Source organism: Diospyros lotus, chromosome 5, assembly GCF_014633365.1.
Source record: "Diospyros lotus cultivar Yz01 chromosome 5, ASM1463336v1, whole genome shotgun sequence".
Taxonomy (NCBI): Eukaryota; Viridiplantae; Streptophyta; class Magnoliopsida; order Ericales; family Ebenaceae; genus Diospyros; species Diospyros lotus.
In genome coordinates this window covers 35,461,740-35,484,209 of record NC_068342.1, presented here as the reverse complement: position 1 = coordinate 35,484,209, position 22,470 = coordinate 35,461,740, and the positions used below count along the sequence as shown (strand labels likewise).

At 32.1% G+C, this 22,470-nt stretch overlaps 1 protein-coding gene across 1 annotated transcript; it reads left to right on the top strand.

Moving 5' to 3' along the window:
• The first annotated feature begins 16,200 nt into the window (after positions 1 to 16,200).
• LOC127801367 (endoglucanase 24-like) lies at positions 16,201 to 19,227 on the top strand. Its single transcript, XM_052336396.1, has 4 exons — positions 16,201 to 16,641; positions 17,322 to 17,621; positions 17,865 to 18,026; positions 18,279 to 19,227. Exons 1-4 carry the CDS (start codon positions 16,219 to 16,221, stop codon positions 18,885 to 18,887), a joined length of 1,494 nt encoding a protein of 497 aa, XP_052192356.1. The 5' UTR covers positions 16,201 to 16,218; the 3' UTR covers positions 18,888 to 19,227.
• Positions 19,228 to 22,470: the final 3,243 nt, after the last annotated feature.

Here is a 22,470-nt window from a genome sequence, read left to right as displayed (position 1 = left end):
TGCTGAATAAACTAACTCATAATACAAATAAGCCAAGTTTGAGCTCAAATATTTGGCTCATTTAGTAAATGAGCCGAGCTTGAGCTACAATCAACTCAACTCATTTGGCTCATGAGCCAGTTCGATATACTTATATATATTAATTTTATAAATTTATTAAATACAAAAATATTTATTCCTTAATACTCAATAATATAAATATATACTTGATAATTTTATAAATATATTATTTAGATATATATATATATATTCATCAATAAATGTTAGACTTGGAGGGCGGCAGAACTCCAAAAAGCCAATTGATTGATTTGAAAGGGGTGGCCCGATGGGTTTGGCAGGCAACTCTATCTCCAAGGGGTGGGGGGCACTTAGTGTTTCTTTAATTCCTCTCCAGCACGCCTTATTCTTTGCACTATATTCTTCTTTTTCCAGGTTCTAGCGCATCTTATTTTTTTTCTTCTCCTTCAACTTCCAACGAGTCCTTCTCCAGCGGCAACACATGTTCTTCTTCTTCTCCTCCAGCTTCCAACAAGATGACCAACGACTTCTCCGACAATCGGCTAGCATGCGACCTCCAGTTCCTACAATTGGGTTTGTTTTTTATGTTGCTATCTTTCTTTTTGGGTCTATTCTCTGAGTTTGTTTTCTGTGCATAATTTGTTATGCTTTTGTTGTTTGCATGTTGCACTTTTGTATTGATTGAGTTAAGTTTCGAGCTGAGCCAAGCCAACTCATAGTCATCATCGAGTTGACCTTGAGCTAAAAAAATCAGTTCATATTGAGCTCGAGCTGAGCTATGAGCCAAGCTAAAATCAATCGATTTGAGCTTGAGCTAGGCCTAGCTAAGCTTAGTTCGGCTTATTGCCAACCTTAGCGAAAACTAATTTAAACATCCAAGAGTTCACACAAAAAACACTTTGCATCCCTAATCCCTTCATCTTTTTGCAGGTCTCCCGGAAACTGAAAGCTCAAGATGGATACTCTTTCACGATTACAAATTTATTGTTGTATAGTCAACAATGTTAATAAATATATTTTTTCTAAAAATAATATATAACAAATAAATTACACTCCATCTCTCTATAAATAAAATAATAATGTGTTATATCTATCACTTACGGACCATAAATACATATAGAGAAAATTGAAAGAACAGATAGAATATAATTTTTATCTTTATTTCTGTGTTCATTTTTCTTTTGTTTTTATTGACAAGATTAAACAACAAAACATATTCTTTTACTTCCAAGACCTAGAGGTGTATAAGCAACAAACAAGGTTTAAAACAACGAAAATTTGTTAAAGTGGTATTTGGTTAACCAAAATATAGACTAAAAAATGTCAGATATATAAAGCATTCCAAATTTTTATTTTTTTTAATATATTTGTTAAACTTATCTAGCGATCATTAGAAAAGAACTCACATGACTTCTTATTTGATATTTTTAAAATATACTTATCTCTCACTTTCTCTCAAAATAAGCATATCATGAACCTTACAAACAATAAAAAATGACGCATGTGTCTTCTTGTGCATTCTAAAAAAATTAACAAACGATTTGATAAAAATTTTAAAATGATTCTCAGTCTTATCTTAACAATTTTATATCTTGATCTTAAAAGTATTCTAAACTTATCTTGATAAAATTTTATTTTACTCATTTTAATAAACGCTATATAACAAAATGATCACAAACGTGTCCACATCAGCCATTAAATTAGATCTTACAGTATCACTGCTATTGTTTCAATGGTGACATATCTATTGACCATGGTCTTGACTTGTCTCCTCTTGTTTTGGTTTTCATGGATGGTAGTCCTTGTCATAAGGTGAGCCCTAGCAACTAGGTGGTCATTGAGGTTCACCGAGTAACATAGAAAGATAAAGGAGAAAGAAAAAGTAATAAGGAAAGATTTGAAATTGAAGGAAAAAGCGAGAAAGATGAAAAGAAAGATCGATTGAGATCAACCTAATCATTCTTGACTGCATTGCTTGTTTATTGATTATTGTGTGTATAACTAGAAATGAAATAAATTCACTTGTAAGATATTTGTAACTCAACTTGTTCACTAGCTTGATAAATAATAATGAAATGTATATGTACAATATGGCAGCCTGGGTAGAATCAATAACACCAATATCATCCCCAGCAATAAGAACATCATCAACATAGACCAAGAGAGTCACAAAATGAGAACAAGTCTTGTGGGTAAACAAACAGTGATCATAGGGAGATTGAACAAACCTTAATTGAATTAGAAAATCATTGAATTCTAGTTCCATTGGCGTGAGGCTTGTTTTAAGTCATAGAGAGATCATTTTAGTAAACAAACTTTACCCGAATCCACAGATTAACCAGCAGGTGGGATCATGTACACTTCCTTATCTAGATGACCATGAAAGAAGGCATTATTGATGTCAATTTGATAGATAGACCAATTTTTGGAAGTAGCAACAGTTATGAATAACCAAACAATGACCAACTTAGCCACAAGAGAAAACCTATCTTTGTCATCAAGACCCTCTATTTGATTATATCCTTTGGCAACCAAGCGTGTTTTATATCTATCAATCTCACCATTAGGCTTATACTTCACACAATACACCCATTTAGAACCAATAGGCTTCTTACCATTAGGTAAATCAACAATTTCCCAAGTATGATTAAGTTTCAAGGCCTCCAACTCGTTCTCTATTACAGTAACCCAATTGGGATCTTGAGAGGCTTGATGAAAGTTACAAGGCTCAGGAGTGGAAGAAATATTATTCAAGAAAGAAGCATGAGTAGACGAAAAGAAAAATAAGTCAGAATTAGTAAGAGAAGGGTTACCTGATGACATAAAAGCAGTAGTAGTGGCATGTGAAGCTTGAGCCAAACTGACAAAGTCATTAAGCCAAATGGGTCTTTGTGGAACTCGGGTACTCCGGCGAGGATTAAGTAAATGTGAGATTTGGTTCTAAGAAGTAACTATTAGTAAGCTTGGAGAGGTAGAAGATATATCTAAGGTCCTATCAGCCAAAGGAGATAGAGTCAATACGGGTGTATGAACAAAATCTGGGGTAGGCAAGCTGATAGGAACTTGAGGTAATGGAGTGTTAAAGGAAAGATCAGTAGAAACACTATCTTGAAAAGGAAACGTGGATACGAAGAAGGTAATGTCCCTGCTAACAAAAATCTTCCTAGCTGAAAGATCAAATAACTTGTATCATTTTTTATAGTGAGAGTAGCTAATAAAAACAGATTTAATGGCTCTTAGAGAAAATTTATCTTTGTGAGGAAAGGTATTTGTGGCATAACAAAGACATCCAAATATTGTTAATGAGGCATAATTAGGGTCTTCATGAAATAGACAAAAATAAGAGGTTTCCCATTTGAGAATGGAGAGAGGTATTTGGTTAATGAGATAAGTGGTTGTCAATACACATTCGGACCAAAAAGATTTACGTAAGTGGGAATGTAACTGTAAAGCTCTGGCCACTTTAAGCAAATGCCTATGTTTACGCTCAACAACCCCATTTTGTTGAGAGGTATATGTACACGTTTGTTGGTGCAAAATACATTTGGATTGCAAAAAGGTTAAGAGTGAATGGTTGACAAATTCAAACCCATTGTCAGTTCGAATTGTCTTAACTGAAGTTTGGAATTGGTTTTCAACTACCCAAAAAGAGGCTTGAATAAGAGAAAGACTTTGACTCTTATGTTGAGCCATATAGATCCAAGCGGCTTTGGAATAATCATCCATAATAGTAAGAACAAATTTTGCACTAGTCAAAGAAGGAATTGACTATGGGCCCCAGAAATCAACATGTAAAAGTTCCAAAGGACTAGTGACTTTAGGTTCATGAATAGGAAATGGCAACCTAGTTTGCTTTGCCAAGGGATAAGTTTCACAAAAAGAAGTATCACTAAACAAATGCCTCAATGCAAGTATGTGTTTCAAGTTTCTAATTGGCCTATGCCCAAATATATTATGCCACAAACTAGAATTAGAAATAGCAGCAAAATAAGTATTTCGAGATTGCAAAGTAATAGGAATAGTATAAGAAGAGCTATCAGTAGTTTTATTCTTTGAAAGGAAAAAATCAGATACAAAATATAGATTGAGAGACTTTAGCTTGGAAAAGAATTTGGTAATAGTGCTCACATGGAAGCTTGACTTGTCCAACTTGTATAATCTCCCTTCACCCTTACCCACAACCAATACTTCATGCGTATTCAGGTACTGAATAAAGCATCCCATAGGAAGAAAGGTTACGAGCAGTTGATGATCAAAAAGCAACTTGCTAACTGACAAGAGATTAAATTGAAATGAAGGTATGAACAAAACATCTTGGAGCTCAATAGTAGGATTTAAACAAACTGATCCTGCTTGTGAAACAAAAGTGGTTGTGTTATTTGGCAAGTGAATTGAAACACGGTGTGATAAGGTATGTAGGGAACAAAACGACCTTTTATGATAGGTAATGTGGTCAGTGGCACCACTATCAAGTATCCATGTACTTTCATTAAGCATACCAAAATAACAAGAATTGATATAATTTAGATTACTAGCAAAGTCAATCAAGGCTATGTTAAGACTAGCACTTTCAACTCTAGCAGATGGCTTGAGCATTTTGAGAAGAGCAGCTACAATCAAACTCCCCAAGTCTTGATTTGCTATTATTGCTGCATCAAGTAGTGTCTCTAAAACTGAATCAACTTTATTTGTAACATTTACAATTATCATTTGTGTTGAATCCTCATTTATCCTCTTCTTATATCAATCAGGATATCCAACTAATTTGAAGCAAGATTCCTTCAAATGTCCACTCCTTTAGCAATTCTCACAAAAGACCTTATTCTTAAACTTCTTCAAATCATTTCTATTATTCATATTCTGTTTAGAAAAAAATGCAGCTCCTTCATTTGTTTCATTTAGAACTGAAGTTACCTACCTTTGTGACTCTACTCTTAAAATCATCGAGTAGGCCTTATGAAAATTTATTCACATTTATTTATCACAATTGAGCAGTATTTTTAGTATTTTATATGTGTTTTACCTAAAATTGTCTAATATTTTGGGTTTCTTTACATATATTTAATTTTTAGTATTTCTTGTTATTTTGCAGGAATACTAATTAGTGTTTGGGTTAAATAAAAATAAAAATATAAAAATATATTATAAATTTAATTTTAAAATTAATATTATAATGTAAATAAAAAAATTAATATTATAATATAATTAAAATTAATAATATATTAAATATTATAAATTATATTATCTTTATATATACTATATTATATATTATTAGTAAAAACGTGAATGCGTGAGTGTGTGGTTTGTGTGTGTGTGTGTATATATATATATAGATAATAAAAATTGAGGCAGCGGCGGACTCGAGGGATTTTTTGGCAAAGGAATTAGAGACTTGGGCGGCGCACAGAACGAGCAGAGGGAGGAAGCAGAAATTGAGGATCGGAGATTGAGGCAGCAGCACTCAGCAGGCGCAGCCGGACACAGCGGGAACGCGGGCAACGCATATCCGCCCAACTGAGCTTCTTTCTTAATTAAATGTTTTTTTATGCTGTGATTTATTATTTTAGATTTTAATTAATTTTGTCCTGAATTAATCTTCTAAACTACGGATATGTATTGGCCAAAACTATGATGATGCAATTTTTTTTATAATTTTATGTGATAAAATAAATTGAGTTATGTTGAGTTATGTGGTATTGAATTTAATACTCGTGAATAATTGACTACTATTTACATGATTTGATGTCTGATTTTGAGACTGAAAGAAAATAAGTTGGGAATTGTATCGTAGGTACCATACACCATAAAGTAAAACTGATTAGAAATAGAATTCGATTTCTTTGTCCATCTTTTAGCGATACGTTAAAAATTTCATAAATTATAATATGTTTTTATTTAATTAAACTTTTATAAAAATATAAGAAGTTATTAAATAAAAAAAGATTCGTTATAACCTAAAAATAGGGTAACGAATGCGTTACCCTATTTACCAATTAATTTCTATAAAAATATATGATTTGCATTGCATAACTAAGTTCATACATGTGCCTTAGTTATTAAAATTCACTGATTTCTTGGATTCAAGTTATCTTTCAAATCAATTTTATTTTATTAATCTAATTAATTAATTTACTTTTTTTTTTTTATTTATTAAACTTGAAATTTCTAATTGTTTAAATAATAAAGAAAGTTAAAAAATTTAGTATTTAAAATCTTTCTTCGTGGGAAGGATATCCTTACTCATTATTATATTACTTGTTCGACCCGTATACTTGCAGTAAATTTTAAGGTGATCGCTTCTCACTTGATCATAACCATCATGTAGTCTCATAAGAAACTGCATTAACTTATTTTCTTCAGCAAACTCTGTTATTGCCTTAGAGGCATCACAGCTACAATTTGGCAATGGCCTAATTGCCGCTAACTCAACCTACAACCGTTTTAACTAAGTGTAGTACATAGACGCAGAAAAAATTTCTTGACTAACGGAACTAATCCAACATTGCAGATGGTATACAGGACCTCCATTACTCCCCAAATCTCTCATCTAATTCACACCAGAGTTATCTAGAATTCGTAATGTATATAAAAGCATCTATGAGTTCCTTAGAAATGGAATTCAACAACCAAGAAGTGACCATGTAGTCATATCTTGTCCAAATATAAAACTCCTCGTTGTTCTCATTTGGAACTGAAATTTTACCATTTATAAACCCTAGTTTATTCTTAACTCCTAGGGTAATTTGAATCCCCCTACTCCAAGATCTGTAATTAAGTCCAGTTAACCGAGAAGAAACTAGGATCATACTTGGATGATCCAAAGGATGCAATTGCAGCAGATCTCTTGTTGTTATGTTGTTTCTGATCGAAGCCATACACTACAAGAAAAATGTATTTTAGCGACGAAATTTAATGACGAAAAATCTGTCACTAAATTTATATAGCAATGGAAATCTCATCACTAAAAATAAAAAAAATTAAAGTTTAGCGACGAGCTCAACCCTATTGCTAAAAAATAAAAATAAAATAAAATTTAGCGACATGCTCAACCCCGTCGCTAAAAAATAAAAATAAATAAATAAAATAATTCAAATTTAGCCACGGGTCAACTCGTCTCTAAAAAATAAAAAAATAATAATTCAAATTTAGCGACGGGGTCAAACCTATCTCTAAAAAAAATTAAAATTAAAATTTAGGGACGGGCCAATACCGTAGCTAAAAAATAAAAAATTAAATAAAAATTAAAATTTAGATGCAAAGAATTTAAATAAAATTAAATAAAAATTAAAAAAATTAAAAAAATTAAAATTTAGCGATGAAACCCGTGGCTAAAAAATAAAAAAAATTAAATAAAATAATTCAAATTTAGCGACGGGACAACCCTGTCGCTAAAAAATTAAATAAATAATTCAAAATTAGCAATGAGTCAACCCTATCACTAAAAAATTTTAAAAAAATAAATAAAAAATAAAATTTAGCGAAGGGAGTACCTCGTCACTAAAAAATTAAAAAAAATAATAATAAAATTAAAATATAGCAACGGGGCTAAAAAATAAAAAAAATTAAATAAAAAATTAAAATTTAGCGATAAGACAATCTCGTTGGTGAAAAATAAAAGAAAATTAAATAAAGAATTAATATTTAGTCACGGGGTCAACCCATCACTAAAAAATAAAAATAAATGAAGTAAAAAATTAAAAACTTTACATTTAAACATATCATAATAATTTTTACTAACATTAATATTAGTAAAAATTAAACTAATAATTTTTAAATATATTACAAATTAAAATCAAAATAAAAACATAATTTTTAATTACTAATATAATAATTAATAAAATTTTATTTGAATTAATAACGGAATAAAATTAAAATTAATAGTCATTTCCCTTTACTAACATTAATATTAAAATTAATATTATTAAATCTATTGAGAAATTTTGGTATATAAATATAATTCTAAAATATTAAGAAGATAATACTATAAATATATTTTATATACATTAATAAACAAGAAGACTTCAAGATCGGTTGGCTCGCGCGCGAAACTTGATTATAAGAGATTAAGGGTTCGAATGCGGTAAAGAGATTGAAATAATAGCTGGGAGTCCCAGCGTTGCCAGTTGCCATGTGGTGCACAAAAAAATAAAATTTAACGACGGGTTCTAAAAAATAAAAAAAATGAAAATAAAAAAAATTAAAATGTAGCTACAGGATTTACCCCATCACTAATTCCGTCGCTGATTACCGACGGGTACAACCCTCGTCGTTGATTTCGTTGCTAAAAAATACCCGTCACTAACCCCGTCGTTAAATTTCAGCGACATCCTTTTTAGCGACAGAATTTTTCGTCGCTAAAACGCTGATTTTTTATAGTGATAAGAATTTGATTCAACGAAGAAAAAATGGAATCGAGAACTTACAATTGCTCCGACGATTAATCCGTCAATATTGATGTAAATCAGCCTTCTAATCAGATAAATTTCACGATCTCTGGTTTGATACCATGTACAAAATCATGACTTTGGAGAAACCAAGAAATCAGAAATCATATTAACAGAGAAAAAGACTAAATGAATGAATTACTTCTGTCTTATTCATCAATCTGGTAAGTACAATCTATCAGGCATATTTACATTGTATACATCATATCCCTAATCCTCTACAACTATTCTCACTTTAGATGTATACTACCATTATATAAATACAAGCGTTTAACTACTATTCTGCCTAATATAACCAAGGGTATATGTGATTAACATTTAACTAAATAAAATAAGTAGAAAATCTAGATAAATACATGGTTGACATTAAAATAAATAAATTAAACAAAAATTCAAAGGATAGAGATTGAGATAATAATGATTACATGAAGAACGAAGATAATAAGAAATGATTGGAGGTGAAGTTAAAAACATTTCTGGAAATACCTTGAGGGTTTGGGGGAGAAAACTAACATTTTTTGAGCGGTCAAACTGCAACTTTTATAAGCTAAGAGGGGTCTAAATGTAATAAAAAAAAGTTATCTGAGCCTCGGCGAAAGTAACAATAGGATTAAACTATAATTTTTGAAAATATACGTGAAACCAACAACAGACCGTACCATCACTAGACATTGTGGCAGTTTAGGGAAGTGCGATTTTGTTCACACCTTTAACGAGGATGAACATAATTCCAAGTGTTTTGAGGGTTAAAAATAACAGAGAGACCCTCTCTGTTATTTTTAACCCCAAAGTACTGGAGATTATGTTCACCCTCGTTAAAGGGGTGATCAAAATGACACTCGGTCTAGGAGGCACATAGAGGTCTACCCATTGCAGAAGATCGTGATAGGTCCAATTTGTTTATAAATAGTGAACTTGGCCAGATATAAATCATAGAAAAATTTCGTTAGAGTTAAAGCCAAATTGGTTGGTGTTGAGACTAATTTGCATCAAGTAGACAAGGGGTAAAACATTTTGAGGGATCAGATGATTTTGATGAAAAATAAAAAAGATATAAGTGGCAGTTGGAGATAGGGTACATTGTTGGAATCTGGGTTTGGGAGTCGAATTTTGGCAGAAAATGGCAGCCAAAGGGTATAAAGGAAGAGAAAAGGATAAGAAAAAATATAATAAATAAATAAAAAGAAGAAGAAAATTTTAAGTCCTCCCAATCGATAACAACAAAAAAAGATAACTAAAGAAAGAGAAAGAATTGGCGTGGGTAACCCTAAGGGTGGCCTCAGCGGTCAGTTTGAGAGAGGTAAGTTAGTCTGGTCTTCAGGTTTAAATCCTCTCTCAATACAATCACTGATAGATAATACTCGAGTTTATTTACTCATCATTAAAAAAGTGCGGTGGTAAGGTATTCGTAAAGGAACATCATCTCAAGAATTAGTGTAAGCAGTGGACGACCCAGGTGAGACATGTATAAGGGCGCAAGGGGATGTGGGTGCATATCCCATGTGTTAGAAAGGAACAAATAAAATAAAAAAATTAAAGAAAAATAAGAAAAAATATAAAAAAAAAAATCTATTTTTTTTAAAGGCTCAAGAGCACACCAAGTCAAATTCAAGATTCAAGGAATCTTCTAACGTGCAACATAAATAAGAATTAAATTTGAAAGGAGGTCCGGCAATAATTTGACAAACTATCAAGCATCGGGAATAAGCTAGAAAAACAAACCCAAATTTCCAAATAGTTGGACTTGAGTGGCATTGGGTAAAAAATTCATATATATATATATATATATATACCAATTTTGCATAGTTAATGAGGAACAATGACCAAATGTGACCAACTAAGGGGTTTTTTTGGCAGCAATGGCGGGGGTTTGAAAGGGGCATTGGAGGCTTATTGTTAATAATAATAGGCTAAACGGAGAAGGAATGAGGATGCCTATGAAATTTTTGAAAAGTTTTGAACTTTTCAAGGTGACAATTTTACCCAAAAGTTCTAGGTTATTACATATAAACCCACAATTTTTAATTTATTATGCTTATTTTGTTTGATTTTGTTCAAATTGCACTTAAACCATGTAAATTACATTTTATTGCATGTAAGACTATTATTTGGCATAAATTGCACTACACACTTGAAATTTATGCATATCTAAGGTTTATGTTTATTATTTTAAAACTCGATTTGTAACATAAATACATACATAAACAACCATATCATTGTCAATTATGACTTGACAAATAAACATAAGGATCCATTGGGCTACAAAAAGGGTGGATGGCCTTTCATCTTGAGTCACATGACTTAGATTTGCTTGATAAATCATAAACTATTGTTATCACTTTATATATCATAACTGGGATAGGTAACGAATACATGTAATGTATTAAATCATATGCATGAAAAATATAACTTTAAGGCGTTACTCGATGGTTTATTATCTAATTAGTCATATTTAAATGTGTCAACGAGTGATCCAAAAGGTTTGAAGGGAAGGAAAAATATGGACAATAGAAAATAATTTAATAGGAAAATTTATGAAATAGTGTGGTGTAAACGTAAATAAAAAAATATTTTTAAATTTTCAATATGATAATGTGCCTGAAATAGGTTTGGTGACAAAAAAGACTATAGTTTGCATTTATATGAGGGCAAAATAGCTGTGAGCACTATTTGAAAAATGACTTAATACATGGTGTTTAGTCTTTGATGTACAAAACGTCAATATTTAATATCTTAACTATTAAAAATTATTATTTTAAGTTCTTATTGTGATGAAATGTTAGTGTGTCCCTGAATGCATCCGTTTTCATAAATAAACACCACATCAATAAGACACATCAAATTAAGATTAATATTTGATAAGAAAACAACCTAAATTTCATAAAAGGCATAAAAATATTAAAAAAAAAACCTAAATTTCATAAAAGACCTAAAAATAATGAAAATGCCTAAAATTCTTAAAAAGACCTAAAACTTTTATAAAAAAGACCTAAAAACATTCCAAAAAAATTATGGGGTTTATTTTGTAATTTCTTGTTTAAAACCTTATTTGACCGTTTGTGAATAAGATTTATAGATTCAATGAAGTTTTTGTTATTTTTTCATTTGAATTCTTGTTAACACAGTTCCCATTAGGTCTTTTTATTAAATTTGGTCTTTTTTGAATATTTTTAGGTCTTTTATAAAAATTCTAGTTCTTTTATAAGATTTAGTTTTTTATATATATTTTTGGGGCTTTTTAATGAAATTTTTATGTCTTTTTATTAAATTTAGTTTTTTTTGAATATTTTAGAAATTTTTAATGAAAATTTTAGGTCTTTTACAAAATTTAGGTCTTTTTTGAAATACTTTTAGGTTTTTTTAATGAAATTTTAGGTCTTTCTGAAATTTAAGTTTTTAAAAATATTTTTAATTTTTTAATGAAATTTTTAAGTCTTTTTATAAAATTTATATCATTTTTTTTATATTAAATTTAGTCTTCTTTTTTTATATATATCGAGAATCAAGTGTTATATTTATATATTAAATCTAATGTGTGTCTCGCTAACATGACATCTTATGTAACGTAAATAACGGATTTGTTTACTTTCAATTATAGTAAAAATTTAAAATAATAATTTTTAATAATTAAAAAACTGAATCTTAATGTTTTGTATATCAAAAATTAAATACCATATTTTTTAATTATTGAGGGATTATTGTATGTATTAAACCCTCAAAAAACTGAATTATTGACACAAATTATTAAATTTTGGTTAATTTGATTTGGTTGTTTTTATTAATAGATTCTTGGTTTTTCTGTTCAATTTTGTTTATAAAAGTTCAGTTAATGCCAAAATAACCGAAATAATATATACATATATTATATAATTTTTATACTAATCTTATTAATATTTTGTAATATTATATTAGTGTTTTGATGCTTTTTGCTCATTTTAACAAGTAACAATTAATACAAGGAATGGCTATATTCACATATAGGTGTAATAAATAATATTAATAAATTAATGTGATATAAATAAATTTATTCGCAATTATTGATGTTAGATAGATTATTAAGGTATGCCTCAAACTAAATACTTACAATGGCGAATTTTTTGTCTCATGAGAGAACTCCTACGCCAGTGAGTAAAAAGAAAGTAGGCCAATATGAATTGGATTTTTGTTAGCATAATCCTACTTCTAGGACTTTATCCTTATATTTTTAAGGATAAATTATATAAAACTCCTTACAGTTAGGATCATGTGTAATTTATCTTCATGTATTTTTAATTACATCAAATAACCCCTTTACAATATTGCAATCAACCACAATTTATTGTTATTTTACATAATTTTGTATAATAATTTACATACAAAATACATAATTCTACATATAGAATTTCAATATATCAAAAAAATACAAAATTTTGCATTAATCAACTAATAGATTGCATAAAATTGTGTAAAATAATAACAAATTATGGCTAATTACAACATTTTGAAAGTGTAAGGGGATTATTTGATGCAATCAAAAACATAGGGGGTAAGTTGTACATGACCTTAAGTGAAAGGAAATTTCATATAATTTACCATATTTTTAAATAGTGTAAAGTAACACCTAATAATGTAGTTTGGTTATTAGGGCGAGATTTTCAAGTAGTTAAATAGATTTTTAAGATACTAGATAAGGTCTTAATTGATCGGGTCCATGGAAATGGTAAGCAGCGGAGCCAGAAATTTTAGATAGGGTGGGCAAAAATTAAACCCTAAACTCTTGTGGATGTATTGGGTTCGTCTCACATTAGGTTGCCCAGAAAGCAACTATTGAGGAGCTCATAAGTGTTGCGGGGCTCTTGGTCGTTGAAGAAGTAGAGCTAAGTGCTGACTCGCAGTTGTGGGTCCTATAATGATGACACGATGTGTGTAATACCTTAAGAGCTCAAAGAATAGTAGTATATATAGAGAATAAGTAAGAGAGAAAATAGCACTAATTAGATACCTTTTGAGTTGAATGGAGGTAAAAAATTTCAAAGTTAAACATGCTTGACTTGGGGAAGCCCAAGGGTGGGTGACACCCATGGAAAGTTCACGTAGACCCATCAAAGTAAGTTGTCCAAACCTTCTTATCGCTCGATATGGAGTGTTACAAAAATGTGTGTCAACACTCTAAACTTTATCTAAAATTAAATAATATAATATTAAAAAATATATATCAATAAATTATACAATCGACATATTTTCTATATTTTAATAACGTCATATAATAATATCTTTATCAATTTTATTAAATATCTATTTTTGAATATACACAACTAAATTATCGTTCAATCATTAATTTTTAATTTGATTGTGCAACCGAGTCTTGATAAGTTTCATGATATACTGTCGTTTAATTATTAATCTTTAATTCAATTATATAGCCGAGTCTTGACAAATTTCATGTTGTTTCAAATATGTAATTGATAAATTTGTAACAAAAAATGAAAAAAAAAATCCCTTTAATTAAAACATAGTTAAAGAAATTGTCAAAAGGGGTTAACATACACAAAAGAAAAGTAGGTCAAATTTTTATATATCTTATTTTTAATCTTTGGCTAATACTGAAAAAGCATTGACAGTCGCCACTAGCTACTATGATCGGTGATTTTTAACGATCAGAGACAACCACTCGACACACTTATTCTCATCAACCAACATATCCAAAACCCAATAAAATCTAATGACCAAATTCTGTAAATTTAAATTTAAATTTCTGGCCAAACCCAATATGTGTAAACGCATTGGCAATTGCCATCGACCAAAGTGGTCGATAGTTTTTGAAAATTAGAGACAATCACCGAACATTCTTATCCTTATTTATCAATTTATCTAAAATTCATATTTTTTAAAAAATTTAGATATTTAGAAAAAAAATTAAAAAATATTAAATTATTATATATAATAATTTTTTTTTTAAAATCTAGGGTAGGCAACTGCCCACCCTTAGTTGTCCGTGGGTCTGCCACTGAAAATGGTTTAGGTTCATCTGGATGTTTCATGTCAACGATGGATTCAAATCAGGTCGGATCAACAGGTCTTTTTGGCTGCAAATTGAAGGGACAGATTAGTGCATAATGATTCTAAATCTCAATATATTAACATATATATATATATATATTAATGTATACAATGTTTAGAATACAACTTAATAAACAAAATTGGCAAAGATTTGAGAATGATTGTGGGGTTATGGATTTAATAATATTTAGAATGTCTCTAAGTATAGTAACGTATGAATGTTATGTTTTAGTAATCATCACAATAAATGAAGATAATTAAACATAAAATTAGTAGCGTAACGCTCACACAGAAAATGTTGGCAACTTTGAGATGCCTTGGATTAAAAGATAAGAATGCAATCCTCATAGCCTCTGCTTTGCGGACGCTTTACCCTCTCAGCCACGCCATTCCCGACAGCTTCTCGCGTACCCCCCCCCCATCTTCCTACTATTAACTAGCCACGTGTAACTTACTGTATTTTGTATTATTTTAAATCAAATATATTTCTTTTTAAAGCTTTAAAATGCTTTTTACTAATTTATATATTAATCCATTAATTCAATGAGTTTACAAATTCGGGAAAGTAGCGGTTTCGTGCTGCATTTTAATTGGTTTAGTAAACATTAAATGTTAATATATACCATTTTGAGTATAAAAAAATATTATAATAAATAGGAGAGAGAGAGAGAGAAAAAAGGCCACTGATGAATCGCGAAGGGAGAGAGGACTCAGCGAGTAGTGGGTGCTCCCACCTGCTTTGCACGTGAAGTTTACTGACGCTTCACAGTTGTGTCGGCGCTTATGCTTATGCTTCCCTTCTTTCCAAGCTTATCTCCTCAAAATTTTTTTCTATCTCTGACGCATTGTCTTAGTACCAAATTTTAGGCCTTGTTTGGAGCGTTTCCCTGTTTTTAGTCTTAGTCAAATATATAATTTTGATTAAATAAATATTTTAATTCATACATTTATACTTTTTTTATTTAAATACTTAAATTTTTTATTATTTAAAATACTCTTAAATTATATAATTTTGACTCATTTACATACCCAAACACATTTATTAAAAATAATGAATTGAGAAGTGTAATTGAAATAATAAAAAATTCAAAAATACAATCCACTTAAAATTATAAATTTAACAATGTCTTTAAAATAATAAAAAATTTAAAAATTTAAATAAAAAAACATAAAAGTAAAGGAATTAAAATATGTATTTTGCCCATAATTTTCTATCATCACTTGTTAATAATAATAAAAGTAAATTGATTTGTAAATATTATTTTAATAAAAAAAATGACATACCCATATATATGTATAAATTTGCTTTTAGTAATCGTAATAATAGGGTAATGCTAACCGATGCCGAGCAATGATTAAACATCAATAAATCTATTTTATTTAAAAATAAAATGTGCTTATTATATTTTATTTTTAATTTTTAAATAATTTTACTGAACAGATGATAAATATATATTGTTTTAAACTATTTAATTAAATAATAAAAAAATTTAAAAATTACGAAATAAGCTACAACACACACTTTATTTAAAAATAAACATCTACTATACTTAATCATTAAAAAAATAATTAACATTACCCACACTTGTAATAATAGTAATAATAATAATTTTCTCACTGAAGGCCTCCCGTGACTCAGACGCTTCAATTTTGGCAAATAAAAGCCAGCCAACACTAGCTCACACTTCACTCGCCACAATCCAAAACCGCCAAACCAATGTTCCCTCCCCGTCAAGCCGCCACTCTTCTCCTCGGCCTCCTCCTCCTTCTCCAAGTGTTTCTCTGCACTTCCAGCTACCATGACTACGCCGACGCATTGTCCAAATCCATTCTCTTCTTTGAGGGCCAGAGGTCCGGCTTCCTCCCCGACGACCAGCGCCTCTCTTGGCGATCCAATTCCGGCCTCGGCGACGGCTGGCCGGTCAGCAAGGACTTGACCGGCGGCTACTACGACGCCGGCGACAACGTCAAGTACGGCTTCCCGATGGCCTTCACCACCACAATGCTGGCCTGGAGCGTGGTCGAGTTCGGGGAGGCCATGCCGCCCGGCGAGCTGAGGAACGCGCTCGTCGCGATTCGCTGGGCCACCGATTACCTTCTCAAGACGGTGTCGGACCTGCCGAACCGGATCTTCGTGCAGGTAACTGATACTGATAGCGGCTTTTCCGTAATTAGGCGGTGGGGGTGAGACGGTGAGGGTAATTTGAGCGGGCCAGGAGTGTGACGTTAATTTGATACTGGGTTAGGCCAACTGACCCGTGACTGGATTTATCGATCGACACACCAACTGCACTGGTTTGAGTCCACAGGTCTTCATGTGGTTTTGAATCCACGAGACAGGCCTGTGTATACACCAATCGAGTGGTGGTAGATTCACCTAAAAGTGAGTGCAAGGACGTATTGAATTTCGGGATGAATTATATTATATTATATTATAGATCATCAATTATTTTTATCCATAATTTTACTTTTACCTGCAGGTTCGCCGTATTCTAGCTAGCTAGTATTCAAGTCAAGTAATTAATTGATCACAAATAATAATCATCTTAACACGTTACCAAGTCATGTTGATATTGAGTGAGTGTGGAATAAGTGTTTGAAGATTAATATATATATATGTAAGTTGCCGATTCGAGAAAGTCATGAATTAAAAAGGTTAAAGGTTTAAATATATTATATAATTTCATAAATTTAATTTGTGGCCACTAACTAGGAGTTCCCATTTGCGACTATTATGAAGAAAATGTATGGAATTTGGAGAGAAATGGATTTTAATTATTAGCAGGTGGGTGAGCTTTAATTGGATTCAAATTTTGGTAGGTTGGGGATCCAGTCATAGACCATAATTGCTGGGAGAGACCGGAGGACATGGACACGGCGAGGACGGTTTACACGGTGGATGCCCCGAACCCGGCCTCCGACGTCGCCGGGGAGACTGCGGCAGCTCTAGCAGCTTCGTCCATGGCGTTCCGTTCATCTGATCCGGGGTACTCGGAGACGCTGCTGAGAACCGCCATTGCATCGTTTGAGTTTGCAGACAATTACAGAGGGGCCTACAGCGACAACTCCAACATCAGAGATGGAGTGTGCCCATTTTACTGCGACTTTGATGGATACCAGGCAAGTATTCTTCACAGCCACAAGTACATGTTTTTTTTTTTTTTTTTTTAAACATATGGCCGCTGTACCAAATTGATCCTCCAAAACCCATCAATATAAAACACAAGTCCCTAGGAATCAACTGAGATTCCCCTCGGGATGGGTAAAACCTTTATTCTGAACTGATTAGTTAGTCCTTAATTGTCTTTTGTTTTGATTAATGAATTAATTAATTAAATGGGGGAATTTTGGGATTGGCCGCAGGATGAGCTGCTGTGGGGCGCAGCTTGGCTGAGGAGGGCCTCTCAGGATGGAACTTACCTTAATTACATACAAAATAATGGGAAAACACTTGGCGCTGACGAGAATATTAACGAATTCGGATGGGACAACAAGCATGCTGGCCTAAACGTCCTTGTTTCCAAGGTTTGCAACAAACCAAAATTCTCTTGCCTTTTAAGTCTTTAATTAGACTGACTAAATTAAGACTATTTTATTTTTTTAAAAATATATTATTATTATAATTATTATATTATTTTAAATTCATACATTATTATTTTAAAAAATTATTAGATTATTTATGATATTATTAGTAAAATAAAACTTGACTCCAATGATTGATGGAAAGGTAAATTTGAGCTAAAATTAGAGAGATTAAATAAATAAAAAAACACGCAGGAAGTTCTGGAAGGCAGCATGTACTCGCTCCAATCCTACAAATCATCAGCCGATAGCTTCATGTGCACGCTCATACCGGAGTCCGACTCCTCCCACATCGAGTACACTCCCGGTGGCCTCATCTACAAGCCCGGCGGCAGCAACCTCCAGCACGTCACCACCATCACCTTCCTCCTCCTCGTCTACGCCAACTACATGGAACGATCCTCGCAGGCCGTCAACTGCGGTTCCATCACCGTCAGCCCCGCGCTGCTTCGCCAGATCGCCAAGCGCCAAGTCGACTACATCCTAGGCGACAATCCCAAGGGCATGCCGTATATGGTTGGCTACAGCAATTATTATCCCCAGCGAATTCATCACCGCGGCTCGTCGTTGCCGTCGATCAAAAATCACCCCGAGATGATTGCGTGTAAGGAGGGATCTGTTTACTTCAACTCTTCAAATCCTAACCCTAACACGCTCGTCGGCGCCGTTGTCGGCGGGCCGGGGGAGGACGACGTGTATGAAGACGACAGAGCCGATTTCCGGAAGTCGGAGCCGACGACGTACATCAATGCGCCGTTTGTCGGCGCGCTTGCGTATTTCGTGGCTAATCCGAACCCTAGCTAGCAAGCCGTTACAGTACTCGCCGGTAATTAGTATATAGTTGTTTGTTCATTTTGAGATCGATAAAAAATCGATCGAATTTTAAGGTCTCTCATCTTGAGCGAGAAGCCGAGAGCGGAAGAGGCCGAGATGCTTGCTTTAGATTAATTATGATATCCAGCTAGGAACCAAAACAAAATCTGGTCGCAATGGCTTGCTGTGACCATTCATATAGAAGCGAAGATCGATGGAGAGCTCGATCAGCGCTCCTCCTCTTCATGTACGAGCCTAGCTCAACAGTTGGGCACAAAAGCAAATTAATTAATACAATGTTCAGCATTTTTACCTTTTCTTTTGAAATCCTCCCCACCCCCAAATTTCGGTTTTCTCTTTTTTGGATCATTCTTAGCTAGCAGTGAATTGGTACCAAGGCAAGGCTCCCAGAGATTCAGGCGAATTTGGCTGGCAGCAGTCGTACAAGCAGGATTGAAAGGTACGATACGGACCCTAATCTGCTGGTGCCAAGTGAAGTGAGTGAAAATCAGTTCAATTGTTAGTTACACTTCCTCCAATTAACGATGAAAACTACTATATGGTGTGACGGAAAGTAATGTGAATTGTGAATGTGGCAGCTGGCGTTAGTGGTTATGGGTTTTAACACCAGTTTTGGTGGGTGGACAATAAAGCCTCCAACCTGTCAACAATTAAGTTGTAGTGTTGTTACATTATTATTAGGTTTAGCACATATTTATGGACTAGTTTTATAAATAATTTTTAATACTTTTTTAGTGTAAAATTAAGGATATATATATATGTATTAATACGTATCACAGTTGATTCTAAGTCTAAATTAATTAAAAAGAAAAAAAAAAGGAATTCTAATAGAGATATACTTTTGACAGACAATCTAAGAATTAGAAGGTTTATAATTTACATGAACATGATGATGATAGAACATTTGGTTTTGGGCGCTATAAAAAGTGTTTAAAAGTGAAAGAAAGTTAATGGGCCGAAAGAGTTAGTTACGAACTACCGCTATTCGCTATTCAGGTAGGGGTGTGGTTGGATGAGCAAAGCGAGCGTGATATGGCCTACCATATTGAGAGTGTTGGGTGGACTCTCTCAACTCTCACGGGTACACACTATATCGTACGGACCCAATTTGTTGGTTGCGCCACTGGCCACTGGTCACTGGTCCCAGGGCTTGTGGGTGTTTCATAAAAAGCTCAATCGATTAATTTTTGTCACGTTTGGTTTGGTGGCATTATGCAAATGTTATTAAGATTTGATCATATATTATTATTATTTTCATAGTTAATGATTAAGCACTGCACTTAAAAATTAATTTACAAAACAATTATATATAATTAAACTCACATCACTTAATTTCACCTCCACTCAACTATTCGTGAGGAAGACAATTACACTTCTGATTATTACTCTTGTGTAGTCTCTTGTTACTCATGTTTTTTATTTTAATAGATGAGATAAATTGGAGATAAAGACTTACCTGTACAAGACAAGAAATCGAATCGATAATTTATTAATGTGAATTTTAATTTATCATATCTCAACCACTTGACCTATATTCTAGTGGCCAGATAAGGACAATTACACTTTAAAGACTGCAATGAAAATCATTTTGATGTGATTTTCACTTAATTTTGAAAAAAATGCATTACTGTCGTCCCTTCTCCTTCCATTTGCCTATATATTTCCCATGTCTCTATAGCGTCTTGTTCCCTTCTTTCTCTATTTATTTAATTTTTTTTACTTCCCAAATGGCTCCTATTTTATGAAAAATAATCCTAAAATGTAGCTAGCTTATTAAAAAAAAATGTCATATGCTGCAAAGTCCCTATTTTGGTTAAGGATTTCTGATTCAGTTATTTAATTAAGAAAATGGAACTAAATTAATATTGGTGTACTTAATATCTTGTTTAGTTTCCAAATTCTTTCATACATACATACCCCCCAACTTAATTAAGTTTTAAGTGATTGCCAACTCCAACGTATTATGGATCTTCGTCGTATTTATTTTTCTTCTTCTTCTTTTATTTTGTCTCTTATTTGCTAACTAGCTATAGCTAAATCAAATTCCCCAAAAAAGTTTTACAATAAGATTTATGAAACTAATTTTAAAAATTAAAAATAATAATTAAATTATTATAACTTATTAATGAGTTTAATCAAAATTGTTATGTTGCTCGCGTCAGACAACATAACAATTGCCCGACGCGAGCGATTTCAGAGAGGGGGTGTGGGCCACCCTCGCCAATGACACAGGCAACATATCAACTCTCTAAGTTGAAAATACTTCTACTTTTAAAATAAGAGAAAAATTAATTGAATAATGAAAAAAAACTATTTAATCTTATAGATGACATTTTTTTATATCAAATTATTATTACATTTTACCTCTTAATTAGGGCGCTTTATAGGTAACGTTAACTTTGAATTTAATTATTATGCTATATAGAGAACAGTAATACATTCATTTAACAATATAAATATATAAATACTTAATACATTGGGAAAATGTTATTAATAGTATTAACTTTAAAATCTATTTATGTAAAATCATATGTAAATATGTTTTTTTGCGCATAGCTGGATTGAAAATTTAAAATTAAAAACAAACGGTATTTGAAATCATAAGTTTAACTACGTAAATATAATATATCTTTGTTATATCTAGCAATTTAATATACATTTAAAAAAAAATTAAATACAAGGTCCAATTCCCAACACAGGAAGAAAATGGGCTTTCCCGTGTCAAGCCCAGCCCAATTAACACCTCTAGGTAAGGGCTTTTTCATCCCAACTGCATCATTCACCTAGATTTGATTTTGATTTTGTTGAATTCTCATAAAAATAATAAGAAGATAATAATAACCAAAAAAAAAAAAAAGAGATGATAGAATAATTGATTCAAAAATATTCTTTGATGGGATTGGGATGTTCTTTTTGTCGATAAAAAATGTTATTTTTAATAAATTAATCACTCGATAAGAGAAGAAAAACATATTTTTGTTTAAAGAAAATTTGCATTTTGATCTAATGAGAAATTTGAAAGCTTTTATTATTATTATTTTCACATTATATCATGCATTAGTAGCTATATAATTAAGGATAAATTTAGAGAGTAAGTGGACAATGTGTTTCATAAGGTGGACAGAAGACTGAAACGATTTAGATTGACATAAGAGTCATTCTTTCTATATATATTAATATCTAGGAGATTGAGCTAACACGCACCAAGCCCAGTCTAATCCCCATTGCATCTGCCCATGTACATAATCATAATCAGAATGGAGTGATTATGTAGAATGATGAGCGGCCAGCCACATTTGTTGGTTTCATGGTTCACATTCATCACAACTTGTTAGGGCGCCACTACCCACTAGGCACTACTAGTCCCAAAGGCTGAAGGCTTGGGGTGCTGGCTGGCTGCAACTCCAAAATGCAATCACAAACAAGCCTATCAACGTTTCCAGATATGGGGCGACCAGCGAGAGCGACTTAGCTTACTTACCTTAACTTGAATCAATCAATCAGTGATGATGATGTAATTAAACACAGAGAGGTAAAAAGGAAGCTGCAAACT